The sequence below is a fragment of the Chaetodon trifascialis genome, chromosome 17, assembly GCF_039877785.1.
Source record: "Chaetodon trifascialis isolate fChaTrf1 chromosome 17, fChaTrf1.hap1, whole genome shotgun sequence".
Classification (NCBI taxonomy): domain Eukaryota; kingdom Metazoa; phylum Chordata; class Actinopteri; order Chaetodontiformes; family Chaetodontidae; genus Chaetodon; species Chaetodon trifascialis.
In genome coordinates, this window is record NC_092072.1 from 21,152,143 (window position 1) to 21,169,869 (window position 17,727).

The 17,727-nt window shown below is 41.2% G+C and overlaps 1 protein-coding gene across 1 annotated transcript; it reads right to left on the bottom strand.

Moving 5' to 3' along the window:
- Window positions 1–1,187: 1,187 nt before the first annotated feature.
- Window positions 1,188–12,201, bottom strand: LOC139346174 (protein lin-28 homolog A-like). The gene is made up of 4 exons (XM_070985120.1): window positions 12,171–12,201; window positions 11,071–11,225; window positions 7,298–7,476; window positions 1,188–1,398 (listed from the first exon to the last, which is right to left on the bottom strand). The coding sequence occupies exons 1-4, from the start codon at window positions 12,199–12,201 to the stop codon at window positions 1,188–1,190; spliced, it is 576 nt and encodes a 191-aa protein (XP_070841221.1).
- Between the last annotated feature and the right edge of the window lie 5,526 nt (window positions 12,202–17,727).

Consider the following 17,727-nt stretch of genomic DNA (forward strand, 5'->3'; position numbering starts at 1 on the left):
CACATTGGATTGTTTACCTCATCTTTCAAGTTCAGTTGTAAAAAAAAAAAAACTTGAAAGATGTTGCCCTGTGATCGACTGGCGACCAGTTCAGGGTGTACCCCGCCTCTCGCCCATTGACAGCTGGGATAGGCTCCAGCACCCCCGCAACCCCGGAAGGGGATAGTCAGGTATAGACAATGGATGGATGGATGGACTTGAAATATGTGACACTATGAAAAAGTTTTGACTTCCCAAAATGTTTTGTTGAGTCACCTCCTCACAGTGAACCTCATACTCTGATCTGACTATAAAGCCCATGTGGGATTCGAGATTTCATGAATGGAGATTTTCTTACAGCTCTGAGGTCATGACATGAGATATACACTCAGTGGCCACTTTATTAGGTACACCTGTAGAAACGCAACCCAGTACAACTGCTCTGAAGTCTACTCTATGATGCCTAATGCTCAGTTAGTGTTTTGACATTTCAGATTTTTATTTGTCATAGCAGGAAAGACAGGTGTAACTAATATCATTAATAGCAGCTCCTATAAAGTGTGCCAGATAGGTGTTCCAGGAAGCAAGCAGGCACAACACCTGAGCCTAAGCAGCCAACACCTAAATGAAATGCAGTTATTAATTGCATCTGATTTTCCTCTTGTGACATGTCAAAACATCTACTGTAAATAAAAAGAGCTCTATCGTGACCATCACACAGGTTTTATACACCAAACTGACATAGACTGACAGCAGCACTATCAAATATCTGCAAACCCATATATCAGTCCACTCTGGCCACTCTGAACAACTTGTCACACACCCAGCATGTGTACAGTGTTCTGGAGAGTTGTAAAGCAGCAAGATTTTTGTTTCATTTATGTAAAAAGGCTCAGGTAACAGGGACACACGTCATGTCAGATCAGTCCAAACAAGGACTTGATATCTGTGGCTACTACATGGCTGTACAAACAGGACATCTGATTGTTTCGATCCAAAGCTAAGACACTTATTCAAGGCAGGAAAACCAGACAGAAGGAAAGATAAAAGTTTTCAAAGTGGACATGTCTGTCAGCGCTCTATTGAACAACACATCACGTCAGGACCACGGAGATGAATCCTGTTTTGCCGCTCAATAAATAAAACCTGAGGTAGCTCCTTCTGTCAGCAGTGTTCCAGTGAAAAACCTCACAGTTTCCCTCAATCATTCATAGGTTTTCAGAGAGGGCGGCCTGGGTTTGCTGCTCCTCCTCGTCCCTCTGTGAGGTGGCTGGAGACGAATGCTGCTGATGGTGCTGTGCTTTGACCGGACAGTTGGCGACCATGTGGGAAACACTCTGACAAAAATGGCACTTTTTTGGCTGAGGGGGCAGCTGACACTCTTTGGCATGATGGCCAGGTCCTCCACAGTTGTAGCATCTGAAATGAACAGAAGAGAGAGTATTACATCAGAGGGGCTATTACAGTCAGTCATTAGTCTGCAAACACTGTGTGCAATCTCAAATTCATAGTTAATGCTTCCTTCTTGACCTAGTGATGCACTGACTTTGCTTTGGTGACCAAAGTGGATTACACTGCTTCTCTAATGGCTGTATTGCTCTCAAGCACATCCATTTACATGCTCTTTGTGTAAATCCTCAAATGCAAAATATTGCAGGCAGCCTTAATGAAACTTATCATATGCTCTCAGATATGTTTGGCTGGGGCAGCAATCATTTCTCAAACACATAAGAGAGGGAAAATTGACACATCACAGCAGCGGCGTGTAGGGGAGAGTTGCACCATGGCGAAAATAAATAAATAAATACTGAGTATTTTATTATAAGGAAAAATATCAAATACATAAAAATGCAGTGAGCACACAGGCTAGGTGAAGAAACAATAAAGGGACACGTTATTTTGGTGGCAGAGATGCACACGGTCACTGTTGATGATTACATTCTACCAGCAGGGGGCAGCACACTCCAGCTTGAGTTTCAGATCCTTTGTGACTTGACATATCTGTCACATGAAGTCCCAGTGGTGGACAGCTGTTAAGGGATTTGCCAAAATTGATGTCTGTCCCTCAAGGGATGGTATCAGGGGCAATTTGTCAGCCACACTGAAAGCTGGCTTTGTTGTCATACCAATCAAGATAAAAGATTGGATCTTGGCTTTGCAGAGTGTTTAAAGTCTCCTTGCACTCAAAAAAATGTTTTTCTTCTTGTTCCTTCACTGTGATGTTTGACCTTCAGTGTGCAGAATGATGTCTGTGCAGTTTGTTTTTATCTGAAAGTTTCTCTGTGCAAAAAAAACCCCCTCAGTTTTACACCTGGACACACCAGAAGGAGTTTATGACATCAGAGTTTGAAAGCCAATCATGATCCAGTCCAGTCTAACTTACACAGGAGTTTAATATGATGACCTAAAACTTCCAGGGCACATACACTGAGACTGTTCAGTGAAGTAGGAGACATCTGTAGTAGTTCCTAGTAGTACTTTAACTTCTGAAATAAAGAACATTTTCATTTTCAGAGATCCTGGATTTAAGATATGTCTGTTTGTGACTGATCTGTCATGTTTCTCTTTGTAAATTGTGCTGATGTCAGGTATGATGGCATTTGCCTAATGTTTTTCATGCAGTGTTACCTTGTGTTATTCCATTATGAACACAAGGCAAGAAAAAAAAGTTAAATATGGAGGCAGATATATGATTATTATATACACATAATACGGTCTGCCTGTTTTCCAGCAAAATTCTGTTTTCTATCACAGCATTCAGACTACAGCTAACCACAACATGTAAAAAAACCCAAAACAATATTATAACTGGCTCACCAGAGTTTATAATCCAGCCAAAAAGCCCTTGGATCATCTTTAAGTCAGACCATTGATCGTTCAGGCAGTTAATCAGGCACCATGACAGCCCCTTAAACTGCACGTCAAACGACAACTGATGTGGCAGAAATGGTCCGTTTCTCAGATTAGTGGAGGGCAACCAATTCAGGGCGAAAATCAAGTGCATCTGTAGAGTATCTGCCTGGCTTCACTGAGACACTTAATGGAACCCAATCACCAATAACATGATTAATTACACCTGTGCTATTTCTGCTATGGTGAGTAAACATGTCTGCTGTGACAAATTCTTCACATCTATAAATGTTTAGAGTTCCAGTTCACAGGGAATCTGTTACTTAAACTTGAATGTATATTAAACATTAACAGCACACAATGGTATTTACCCCCACCAAGAAGTCTGTTTGTCAGGAGGAATACAGGGAAACAAGGCTCCTGGCTTGATTTTCACAAAATTTGGTAAAGAAAGGAGCATGAGCCAAGGAAGAACCCATTACATTTTGGAGCAGGTAGAAATCATGGAGCAGATACACAAATTATTGTTCGTTTCCATTAACACTGAGAGACAGGGCATACATTTTAAAATCCAGTACACAGTAAAGATCTCAACACAGAACAGTTGCTGCTCAACAAGCTGCTATGATCTTGTAGACGTGTGTGTATTGTTATCAGTATATCTGAGAAAGTTAATGATTAGTCGCTAAGTAAAATCCTCTTGGTCAATACATTAGCGCAAGATAAATAAGGCAAGTCAGGCTCAAGCACAAAGACACACTGCACAGTTAAACAGGCAGGAAAAAGAGCATTGATTTTTTTTGTATATAGACAGCCTGGTTTTCTATGGGCCCTGGCTTTTCCCATTTGCTCTCCATCTGCAGTCAGACAAGCAGGGATCACTGAAGGCAACACGGAATTATTATTCTATGTTTCAAGAATTCTTATAAATTATGTATAAACACTTTTTTAAGACTTCTGAAACATTATGCCTATGCTTCAACACTAAGAAATGCAATGGTGTGCAAAGTGTTTGCAAGAAAACCAATACCAAAAAACAAACTCTAATGTAATAAAGACTTTCACGTTTTGATTTTAGTTGAAGGCTGCATGCTTGTGTTTAGGATCAGTGTGCCTCATAATCTAAAATCATTAAAGGATACCTTAATTTTCACCTTTCTTTAGTTTGAGCCTCAGGGCTTCTTGTGTAGTCACCCTGTAGCTCAAAATACCTCCATAATGTTTTAAGTAAACGTTTTAATTTTCACTTTGATGAATTACACATCTCAAGCAACTTTCCTGTCTTTTCATGAATTGCTTTAATACAGAAATAAATGTAAACCAATGACTGCCTGCAAGGATCACCTGACAGAAGTGTAAAAATATAAACTGACATTGTAGACTGTTGAGGAAGATAACTGGTCTACTGTAAAGGCAACATCAGTCTCATCCTACAGTGCGCTGAATGTACTCTGATATCAAGTTTCATTTATTGTTAACAAAACCCATTCAGGACCAAAACCAACAACTTTCCGGCGGCCCTGCCCTGCCTGCAGCCTGTTGGTTCCTGCTGAGGACATAAACCTTTTAAAAACAAGCTCTGCATCAAGCTATCACATCGAATCACACACGCTGGACATACTGTATCTCGGCCTTGCAGCTAACATGTTAGCTAATCAGTGCCTTTAGGCTCTTTAGCTGCTGAATAGTCCACTATGTTCACCAGCTAGCTGCTAACTGTGTCTGTCTGCTGTTTGGTTCTTTTTCCAGCAGCTGCCTGCTGCTGCTGCTGCTGCTGCTGCTGCTGCTGCTGCTGCTGCTGGAAACCAGGTTGATGAGAACACCAAAATTGCTGAACCAAAATTGTCGAGTTGCAGGTCATAAAACCCAAACACATAAAGATGCTGAAACACTAAAGATCTAAAGGGAGATGTAGAGGTCATCATATTAAACGGCTCACTAGTGTCATTTTGAAAAAAGGCTCAGGAATTCCCCTAATCAGCTGATCATTGTAGTTTTTAACAAACATGCCTCAAACAGGAGAAAACAGTCCATTTGTTGGGGACTATTTTTAGAGGTGGATTAATCCACATTTGGTGATCTGGGCTGTTTTTCATAGTTTTTGGACAACAATGAGCTCCACGGCACAGAGGGAGGAGATTCGTCAGGCTTTCATACACACACAGTACATGTTGGTAGGATTCATTGTTGGTTTGAGTCACATCATGACGTTTGTTGATGATCAAATAATACTGAATACATGTCTCTTAAAGCAGAAAAAGGTCTGTGAGATACAGAGTGATGAAGCTCAGGCTGAGCCCTGGATCACCTCACAGCTAACCACCACTTCCTTCCTCTCTTCCTCCCTCCTCCCAGCCCCCCATCAGGCTCAGTATTGATCAGCGTGGCCACAGGAGTGGGAGAGGGAGCTCCTTTGTTTCAATACTACCGTGACCTCTGAACCCTGACCCCTGCTCACCAACCCTCCTACCTCCCTCCCCTCCACCTCATTTGCACACGACCTCCCATTGTTGCTATGGCAATGGTGACCTCCGACCTCTCTCGGGCACCTACATCTGTTATCAATTAAATGGATAGGATCCTTTCCTCTTGTGAATACTGCATTTATGTTTGGGAGAAACGAGGGAACATGTGAATGCAATCAAACCGACATAGCGGATACTTAAGGACAGGAAGTTGTGGGATTATTTCTATCATTGCCCACCATGATTAATGAAGTTCAACTTAATAAGATGCTATCACATGAATAACTTTGTCAGATCTTAATGGCCTATGGTCTGCAAATCAAACTTTTTAATTGCAACTTTCAAGTTTTGGGAGCAGTAAGAAGGAGAAAAGAAGGAACATCTGAATGTAATCAAATCCAGCAGGTATTTAAAGACAGGAAGATGATCACTGCCAGGCATAATGAAATGAAATGAGTGTTGGGGGTTGAAGAGTCCTGAAGATATCAAACAATCTATTGATCGAGCTCAGCCTGCTGCTCCACAAAGAGCCAACATCTAGTCAGCAAAATGCTGAGAAAGTTCTTCTTCACTCCAGACAGAACTTTCATTAACAAGAGATAAACTGGCATCACTAGTAAAAGAGCAAAAATCTCCCTCTTATCCAGTCATTTTTTGTCTATATTTTCAGTTCAAATACATCTGCCATAGCACAAGATGCATGGCAGCTTCTTTCTGATGCAAATCTACTAGCTTTAATTATTGCCTAAAAGTTACATTTTCACCTTGTTGCTTCTTGTTCCAAATTACAAACACTGAAAGCTGATATCAATTAGAAACATGCCTTCTTAAGGTAAGTAGGTTTTTCGGACTCACTCATAGACAGAATGATCATTGCTGCATATTTCAAGTTACTGCGTCCTTTTAAAGTCGCAATGAAATTAATATCTAACAGATTCACCATTTCAGTTGCTAGCCATTCATCATTCAATCATACAAACCAAATCATTTACAACATTTTTCCTCTAGCCTCAAGAAAGCCACTTAATGTTGTCTTCTTCATGCATAATAATTATAACAACATAACAAAATTCCAATACAACAGCAACAACAATACCATTCAAGAGAACCATCAAAGTACGACGTTGTGTGAAACCTGCACTTTGTAAAGAACTTGAGTCAGGTCCTAGCTTTAGCATAAAGGCTGGAAGCAGAGGGAAACAGCTAGCCTGACTCCTCCCAAAGTGAAACAAACATGTCTCTAACAGCTCTTAAGATAAAACATGAACATGTTGGATCTCATTTATTTTATCTTGACATGACAAATATAAAAATGATCATTTGTGGCCTAACTGGGCACCAAGCACAATTTCCCTGAGTGCAGTCATCACAGTAAGGTTTCCAGGTTTGATGCCATCTTGCCTTCAAAGTGTCAAAAAGCAGAACCTGTGTTTACCGACTGTATCTGGCATACAGCAACAGCTGGAGACTGCAGCATCAGTGTGCTGGGCCAATATCTGAACTGATGGTGATCAAGAAATAGTTGCAGAATGTAACTCCCCTGAAGTGACAAACTGTGAATTTCAAATTTCAATTTATGTACAGATTAAATAAACAAGATATGACATGTTAATTACTGCGCTTTAGAGGTGCTAGCAGCATATTAATTCACTCTGGACAGAGCAAGGTTAACCTCTGTAGTAGCCAGAGTTGTTTCACAGACTTGTGAGGTGGATAGATGAACTGTTTGTCATCAAGAAACTGTTCCATCACATTCGTAATAATTCACATAAATCATAAATTGTAATATTTCCGATTCTACTTGCATGTGAATCAAAAACAAGCAAGATGCAACATGTTCATTAGTCAGCTGCAGATGTGATGGACAGTACCAGGCTAGCTTTTAGTTTAGCTAGCTTGTAGTCTTTAGCAAGGCTTCCTACGTCCTGACTCCAGGTCTGCATTGTACACAGACAAAATGTTGAACTGTTCAGAGCATGTGGATGTCCTCAGGCTGGACTGACCTGTCACCCTTGGAGCGTCGTTTCTGGGCGCTCTTCGGTCTTCTCTCACTGCCCAGACATGGGGCTCCATTGGGCCCAGTAACCCGGACAGACTCCAGCCCTTTAGATGATTTCTTGAAGGTGAACTCCACGGCCTCACCTTCTCTGAGGCTGCGGAAGCCCTCCATGTGCAGTTTGCTCTGTCAGTGAGAAAGAATGAGGTTCATTGAGTTTAAGCAGTTGCCACAGAATGCTTCAGATAGTGGTATGAATAAGCTGAATGTGGGATTCTTGAGACCTTTATGAGAGCTAAAACTTTTCAGGCCCATAAAGTTACACTTTGGTTCATTCTCACCAGTCCTATAGGGTTATTTTCATCCACAGCAGGCAGAAAAAAAGATCTAAAACACCACTTTAAACTACCTGCTCAGCACCACACAGCAGAGAGACAATGTTCAAGACCGGCTGATAAACATAGTGGAGCACTTAGCAGCTTTAGAGCCAGATATTTCCCTCTGGAGTTGGTAGAGACCAAAAAGGTGCTAAAAGAGAGTGAATATTGACTGTTTGCCAACAAGTTCACCATATCAGCTTGAAAGGTGATGATATGTGAAGCTGTCAAACATGTCTTTTATTGCAGTTTTAAAACAAGTGTTATTTTGGCAGTTTCTGACGCCTGACAATACAGGTGTTCAGATCGAAGTCTAAGCTTTAAATGCACCATTTCCAGTTTGGTCCTCACAAGACAAAGGGGCAGTTTACTTGAAAAATGACAGCAAACTTGAGATAATCTCTGTAAGTGTTGCAAAAAAGAAAAGGTGTAGCCGCTCTGTCAGAGAATCCTCAGCGCTCTCATAAAAATCCAATCCTGTTGACAGCCCTGTTAAAACATCAATGCTTTCAAACACCCCTCCTCCCCTCCTGTGTCTCCAACCAAACCTCTAAAGCATTCCTCACCCCACCGCCCCCCCCCACCCCCTGCCCCCTCTGCTTCCTCAGCACCACCACCTACATGCAGCCACAAACTCTAAACTGAGTCCATCTGGTCAAATCTCCAGATGACCATTGCACTGGAGGATGCTGGGAAATGACACACAGGAGTAGTGCATTCCTGGGATAGCATACAGAAGTGGCAAGACTGTATGCATCCACCATCACCATTGATCTTTCACTGATTAGATTTCCAATTGTAGTGATAAGTAAAAAGAGGGATGACCTACCACACAGTCAACACAGCAAAAAACACCTGCACTTCAGGGAAAGCAGTATTAAAATGACATTTTGTCTTGAAAAAGCCAAACATTATCAAAGTGACAGAATAGAACAATAAAATTTACTGTCCCTTGAAATTCAGCAAAACAACGTACATCTTAAAAAAACAGACGTTCATTTGGGAGAGTTAGATAATCCAGTCAGCTCAGAGGACAATTGATGGGGTTTTTTTTCTTTTTAACAAACAAAAAAAAGCGACATCACAGAAGAAATTAAGTTTTACTGGTGAGTTTGAAATAAACAGAAGAACTAGATAATTAACATGAATGGTGTTAAAGAGGGAATTAAATCACTTTTTTTTGTACACATAATCCAGCCTGGTCTCACCAAATGGCGTATGAATAACTGTCCAATGTCTTATGACATTTCCAGTGTTGTCATTTAACTCCATGTAACATATGTAACTTCAATTGCATCATGTACGTAACTTAAGGGAATTTATTATTGTTTACCATGACAACAAAGGTCACCTGACTTTGTCCTTTTCTTCCTGTCCAAAACTAGTAAAATGTGGACGATGTTAAATGACACCAGAAAAGTTTAAAATGCGTCACACGATGCACAAAATGTTCTTAAAAGTGACCTGTTACTTATCTGTCATCCCAGGAGATCACACTGCTTAATCCTATATTCTCGTTGACTGGAAGGGATCAGGTGGACTTCAAGGAGTCAGTATGCTTCAAACAAAGCACTTGCTGGATTGTCACACTTCCTGAAACCCCACTTTTCATGTGTTTTATGTGTGAAGGTTTTGAACTCTCTCAAGCTCTTTTTTTATTCTTCACACAGCTACTGGCCATCACTTTTTAATGTCACCAACTGAATGGAACACCTTGTGCTTAGAGAGGAGGCAGTTTGAAAGTGTGCAGCCTTACTACCATTTGTACTAATCATCACAGTGAGATTCCAAACAGGCAAAAGACACAGATTTCTTCAAGAGAGAGACTGGTACGCCAGTTTGAAGCAGTCAGGAGGAGATTATGATGGCAGGCTTTTTGGCTTTCCGAACAGGCATCAACATTACTGCCTTTAAACGTGGTCAAACAACACACTGTGAGACCTGTTTCAAAGCATACTGAGACCTTAAGCTCCACCAAATCCTTCAAATCTGCTGCATTTCACATTTGTCCCTCAAATTCATTTCTAACAACATTTAATTAGTCATTATAACAATACACACTACAATCTCCCATCTGATCAAACCTCTGCACACCAAAACAAGCCTGGGCAGGGCCTTGATCCCCTCTCTTTCATCAGACGATTTACAGCATCACAGGGGCAGGTAACCTGAGACAAGGTCTGCGCCAAAAGGCTCCACATGGGAGGTGGGACGGAGACTCAGGGTTGGGTGGGCTCCCTGATGCTTTAATGACTTTATAACAGGAAGCAGGTCTGGATGGGGAGAGGAATGAGCCTTGTTTTCTCTGCTTTAGCCTCTAACCCCTTTTAAATAGAACTGTTTGAGCTCTAAACCCCCCTCTACACCTTTGAGGCTCCACAGCAAATATCTGTGAGGTGGGGGAGTGGCAGAACGGACTCAGGCATGGTTGACTTTAAGATGTGTTAATCTTCAGGTAATTTTACACAAAAACACATCAGTCACATCACATGTCTTAAATTCTTCTTTTGAGGGCTAATGACTGACTTTACTCCAGAAAGCTCTGCCTGGTCTACAAACTGAAAGACATAGAAATGCTCAACACAGTTGGCAAAAAAAAAAAAAATTGTTTAGTTCATCTTGGCATCTGAGAGGCTGTAACCACAAATGTCATTTAAACATGTGAACTATCTTGAAAGGGTTCTGTAAATGTGCACTTTTGCTTTGGAGTATCTGCTGCATCACTTTTACAGGGACGCCGATTAGAAGCCAAGTTTTTCTGACATTTTCAAGAGAACCCGATGAATGCACGGGAAGGTGTGTTAACTGTAATCTAATGAAGCTGACATTTGTGTAAATGTAGCTTGATTACCAGAAAATATGAGAACCGCCAGCATTCATTTTTGTCATTTTTGTACCTGTAATGGTCCTCTGAAGGTTAAAGTGGTATAAGAAAAGCTTCTCTGTTGGACTGACCAATCTAAGGATATCATCAGTGCATTTCTCTTTGTCAAAGTCACACCAGGGAGCTCAGAAACTTTAATAACACATCATTAGTATGATGACACACTGCTATTTGTCATCATTTACACGTAAGAGCTTATGGGTAATTTGTCAGTAATCAGCCACTTCATCAGATATGAAATCTGCTTTGCCTACAGTCAGTTCAGAGAGTAATATCTGACCAGTTGCACATTTTCAGTGTTGGAGGGTATTCACATCCAGTGTATGTATTTTCATCGCGGTATATGTATGAACAGCTAACACAGCTGTACACATGACTGTGTTGCACATTGTTAGTAACATATATTCACATCCACTATATGATCAGTAACTCCTTCCGATCTCTCATCCCCAGTTCTGGAGGACAGTTCAGTGATGAAATCAGCCCTGAACACCCCCAAAGGAAGCAGCAGCGTCTCACCTGGTGGACGAACACGTCGAGCGGCTCCTGCAGAGGAGCTCCGTCCCTGCTGCTCATGGACAGGAAGCCGAAGCCCATCCGCATGTTGAACCACTTGCAGACTCCGCTGCCCCGGGACAGATCCGCGGCCTCCTCCTCGCTCTGCGCACGGCCTCCTGCAAACAGACGGAGACACGGTGACACGATGGACGAAAGGCCCGACGATCAGAGCAGGGTGAAGCCCAGAGGGACCGACGGGGCTCCCGCATGCGTCCCACGAGCTGCGTCATGGCCAGAGCATGAGATGTCCACATTTAAATAGCATTCATTCGTTTTCATTATCAAATAATCTGCCGATTATTTTCAAGATTATCAGTTCATTGTTCAGTCGAGAAAATGTAAGAAAATAGAGAAAACTGTCCATTACAATGTCCCAAAGCCCGAGATGCTTAATTCAGATGTCTTGTTTTGTCCGACCAACAGTCCACAATAGAAAGATATTCAATTTACTCACAGCGAAGACTGAAAACAACAGAAAATGTTCACATTTGGAAGCAGAAACAAGTCATCTTTTAGGATTTTTCTGACAAATTGACTTCATCGATTCTTTTTTCAGATGATTTAGAGGGTTTACTGGTTTTGTTGTATTCTATGAGCCTTTATTTTTCTTTATTAATGATTAGAAGTGATATAACTAACTGCTAAAACATGAGAAATATTGAAATGGCTACTGACATGATTCATGAAGTCAGTTAATGACAGTTAAGTTTTAAAAAACAAACCTGACCATCCACTAATAATTAATCAACTATTTTTAATGACAATTCCAATAAATTTTGTTTTGTTCACTGTTTATGACCTAATACGATATTTGATTCATTTATATAAATTAACGAATCTATTATTATAAATGCATATATTTTCACATTTTTCTACACATTTCTTTTAATACGCTGAAGTGCATGTCCTAACATGCTGGACTCCAGACGGCCCTCACAATCGAATGTATCTTTCCTCTGTCAACACCGAAATCGATTAAAAGCTGTATCTTCATGAAACCTTCATCTGTTACTCCAGAGGACTCTCCGGGTCAGATTCCTCAGTGGATGGCTGTGGTCTACCTGTGAGGCTCTGAGTGGAGGCTGAGCCCATCCCGCCGCTCTCTGCTGCTGCAGCCCCTCACACCTCCATTCAGCGTCCACATCAACAAAGACATGCCTTCCCCCAGACACCAAGAGACAACCACCCAGGCCCACAGAGAGGAAAGAAAGCACAATACAAGAAGAAGAAAAACCTATTCTATTCAGAGCGCAGAGGCTCCTCATACCTTCTGCCATGGTGGGAGGTTTCCACGGCCTCCTGCAGAAACGGCTCCGGCCCACAAACTATCAGATGGAGGGAGGTGGATGCATGCTGGTCATCCGTGCACCTTCTCTCCGCGCGCGCGTGTGTGTGTGAGCCAGGAGAAAGAGTGTCTTCTCCCTGCAGAACCCCATTGACCCTCCTACCTCTGGTAACCCCCACCACGCACACACATACACACCAGCACCCTTTCGGTCAAGTCCACGTGATTTCCAATAGCAGATAAATCACACATGTCCAATCAGACATGGAGCCAAAACAACTGACACAGTGACCAATCAGGGCTTTGAACGATACAGCATTAGCGTCGCACCCATGGGCCCCAGAAAAATATCGCCCCGCCCACTGCCGCCTTCTACACACACACACACACACACACACACACACACACACACACACACACACACACACACACATTAAAGCCCCATCTGCAAGACATTTTGCAGCCACAGTTCAAATCAGTCTTTGCATTTTCATAAATCCAATCCACATTTGCAACTATTTACAATATATGTGTGAACATAAGCAAAAGTATCTACTGTTGAAAAACAATAAATAAAAAAATCAATCACTGAATTTGTTTGAGATGATTCCAAAATGAATTTCCTTTGGCATGTTTTGCAATGAAATGTGCACATTCTCACAAATTTGAACCTTAACAATATATTATGGTGTTTTCACTGAATTGTCTGCACAGTTAAAGACTTTTTACTGACCAAATAACATAAACCATCCCTCATAGCCTAAAAAGATTTATGGTACCTTTAAAATGACAATTCAGGGATGACTTTTGTGCTATTTGGTACATTTGAATGTGTTTTTAGCAGCTACAAAACTCTTAAACCATGCAGCATTAAAATTTCCTTAAAATGTTTGAATCCATTCATTTATCCATTAATCTGCTCTGACTGCGGGTTGAACCTCTGAATTTGGACAATAATCACACGAATTCTCATAATTTTGCATTGGTAATTGAATTTTTGACACAAGTTTGAAATCTGCCTTTACATGCAACCCTGGTGATTGCAGGTGATTGTCCTGTATTTCTCATTTGTCTTCCTCCCCTTGTTTTTTCCATCTTCCTCCTCTTCATCCTTCTTCCTGATCAAGATGACCTGCCCTGACTCACTGCTGTGCAGCAGTTGTTACTGGAAATTTAAGACTCTTTAAATGGACAAATTAGAGGAGTTTCTGATGTTATTTCTGTAAATCTCAGGGGGGTTAACCTTTCAAATTAATCCTCAGGTAAAAGTCTATTAAAAAAAAACCCTTATTATTGTTATTACTGTACCTTATCAATCAGGAATTATTTAAAATATCATGCACATCTTAAAACTCAATCTATGTTAGTTTTTCATCCTCTTAATCATTTAATAACACCTTAAACTGATAATAAAAAGTATAAATATATTTCAAATTAATGTGTGCATTTAGGGGAAAGTCATGCACCAAATGAAGTCTGTGCTATTTAAGGGCTTTTGAAGTTAAGGAGTTTTAAGAGTTTTAGTTTTGCCCTTTTAAGAAGCCAGTATATATCCTAATAACACCTTAAATTGATAATTAATGAATATTTCAACTGTTTAAACTGATGGATGATGTTCCACTTCAAATCTGGTGGTTGTTGGCTGATATCTAACAAACTCCCCTTGTAATAAAGTATAAGACATTCTGTAGTTGACCAAGCTGTCCTCTCACAGAAACACTGGCCCTGAATGTCCTCTGTTTGAACAGTATATGGACATTAGTGGGGACTGGTGCTGCCTTGATGTTGTTCTTGATAATTCCACAAAAATACTAGATGTAACTTAGACACCAGATGGTGTCTCGCTCTTCTTTATTCTCTCAGGATGAGTCATCTTTGGTGCAGATGAAACTAGGCTTCTTGCTTTGTCTCTGCTGACGTGATTCACGTCCACCTGTTATAGTTTGTAAAAAGACATACGGTGGCCTGTTGGAGTCATTTACTCACACTCATTAATAGGTAATTAGTAGCTTTCAAGCTGCTCTATAGGACCACAAACCTGCTCCCATCACTGCTGAATCATGGAACTTCCTGTAATGACTCAACACACACACACACACACACACACACACACACACACACACACACACACACACACACACACACACACACACACACACACACACACATCCAGGCATTGCATATGTGCAGAGATAATTAGCAAAGGCAGCAAGTTTTCTGACTTCCTGTGAACAAATGCAGCTTAATGTGTCCACATTGTGTGTGTGTGTGTGTGTGTGTGTGTGTGTGTGTGTGTGTGTGTGTGTGTGTGTGTGTGATGCCTGATGAAAACCAAATGACTGCCTCCATTCATGCGTTTAATAGTCCAGCTAGAGGCCCTCTGAAAGTCACCAAGGAAATGTAAAGGCCCACCGGCTGCTGCACAACAAAACAGGCCACCCTAAGGTGACCCGGGTCACTCAGAGGGGCTTGTGGGAACAAAGCCTCGGCACGTGCTTCAGCAGCCATTACTGAATCAACACAAACACACGCAGGCTGTTATGTCACTTAGAGAGTAAGTTCTGAGCACTGGGATGTGTGTATGAATCGCACATATTAAAGTACCGTCAATACTCTCCAGTACAGTACGGTATTTATGTTTGTATGTAATGATGTATGGTTTAAAAACCACTTTGGGAATGACTGCCTGGGCTCTGGTGTATTACAGAGGGGGAAAATAAGCAGCAGCCCCTTGGGAAGCCTGTCAGCTCACCTTTCACCCCTCCTCCAGAGGGAAATCGATCAATAAACCTGATCAATAACAAATCTATAAAGCCCTGCCATGTTGTGACAGATATCCCGACCACAACAAGCCTCTGGGTAGGAAAGGCTGCTGCGGCCCACCTCAGGGCCATGCAGGCCACAATGACATGCTGAAGCCTTCTTTACCAAAGACACCAGTCTGTTAAAAGAACATGACAAGATTTTTAGGCCTTGTTATTTTGACTCACTTTGTTATCAAGTAAATCAGAAAACAGATTCATCTCATTTCCAATGTCGTTGACATTGTAGATCTTAAAATCTACATTGAGTGTGATTTTTATGTGTTTATAACATCTGTCAAATGACTCTGATGGCATAAAATTATCAATTCAGATGGTGCACTGTTCCCTGATGTTGTCTATCACGGGGTCACTCTTGACCACCAGATGGCAGCAATTTGAAAAAGTGCTAATCCCAGGTTTCATGATTTGAAAGGATAAGGGTGGTGTTAAAATCCCTGAAATAACCCAAAGCAACAATGTGTTTTAACCCAAACAGCAGGAAACATTTCTATGGAACTATTTTTAGTGATGGATTAATTCATGCTTGGTGTTCTTGTGAGAAATTGGAGCAACAGGACAGTATATGTGGGACTGAGCCAAAATAAACTACAGTGTGTGTGTTCATGGTAATGAAGGAACATGTCAGCCAGTGGAACAGTGTGGCTCACTGATGTGTTTTTAATGAACAACCATGGAGCTCTATGGCACAGAGGAAGAAGATATACCAGGCTTTGATACACACACAACAAATTGTTGGTTCACATCTTTTTGTGACCTTTTTAATGACAGTTAGATAAATATAGAATTTTTCCAGCCTCCAGCAGGAAGTTCCCTCCAGCAGCTTCCCCTCTGTAATCACTGACCTCACTTGTAGCCTCACAGTGCACGTTGATAAAGTTTTCACATGCTATTGTTTTGCAACATTGACTCAAAGTAGATTATATGTGACTTTCAGGAGAGGAGGGAAAAAGAATCCACTTTTGCTGTTCTATGTGTGTTATATGGTTAGTAGAAGCATCTGGTGACAGGGCCGTGTATAAAACAACAAGCTGGGTGTTGGAATCCTGAGCTCAGATTGCTGTTGGCTTTTGCTGCCTAATTAGCAGATATAATAAACTACAGGTGCACAGAACAGAGGCAAACAGCAGACAATGCTCTATTCATGTATGAACTCACCCATAGCCTCCGCCGCACAAACAATGGACCATGCATGAGAGGACAGTTTCAGCACCAGGGACAGCTCCACGGACAAAGCCAAGGTTTCATTCTGCGACGTCTCTCAAATCTCATGCCAAATGAGAAAGTGTTACAGCATAAACCGTGTTTTCAGAAGATACTGTTGATAAATGTCCACGGACGCTGAATGGTTTGGCATGAAGGTGATGACTGATCCATGGCCAGTTAGCCATGCAGACTGACAGCAAACCATCATAGAGTAAACAGGTGTGTGTGTGTGTGTGTGTGTGTGTGTGTGTGTGTGTGTGTGTGTGTGTGTGTGTGTGTGTGTGCGTGTGTGTGCGTGTGTGCCTGCATGCGTGTGTGTGTGTGTGTTGTTTTGTTTTTTTATTTATTTTTATTTCTTTATGAAAACACAGACGTAAGTAAGACAGGCTCACTACTCCAAACACGGCCAGCCTAAGTGCACAAGTGAGACTAATGACTACACCCACATGCCTGCAGGTAATGAATGCACTGTTTTATCTTTCCCACTAGATGTCACCTCAAGCATGTGTTCCCTGAGATCACCCAAGACTATAATATTTCACAATAACAAAGCAATAATATTATTCACATTCATGCATAATCCAAAAGAAGATGTGTGCATCATATACGATAGCAAATACAGCAGAACATGGAAACAGTGCTCTCAGGTTAGCACACAAACAGCACTTTCACATAAAATGATTCATTCCTTTGTTATGCTGATGGTTGTGCAAGGCAGAAACTCAGCTCTCACCGGAGCCATCCAGGCTAAGAATGCTTGCAGCCATAATGTGCTTTAAATATTTCTTTGTGGGCTTTTGCTCAAGGGTTTCTACTTCTGTTCCATTAGATAAAAACGTAATACGTAATGTTATTCCTGTTTTTGTTCAATATTCACTGTGTCTACATGATTAAATAAAGAATGGTTTAAGCTGAGTGGTGACTGTAAGCAGCTTTTGAGGATATGATAAAAAAAATGGAGTTTCTTGATGTCAGAGTTAAAGAGAAGTTTCATAGCATCAGCAGAGACTGAGCTCCACTGTGGCAAGCATGTGTATCATTCTTTTCATAGTACATGTGTCTTTGTTATACGACAGACAGGCACATGTTGGGTGGTCTTGTGTTGTGGGCAATCCTTAAAATTCATGACACTTTCTATTACTTCATGAAACATGGGCTTAAAGGAAGGAAACTAAGGTTTTGAGTCCTGCAGGTTACAGGAAATTGCTGTAGTTCAGTCAAAGTCACTGGAGGACCTGTGAGACTCAAGGTATTACCTTTTCAACAAAACAGAACAAGCTATATGAGGGGTGATTAGTGCCACAG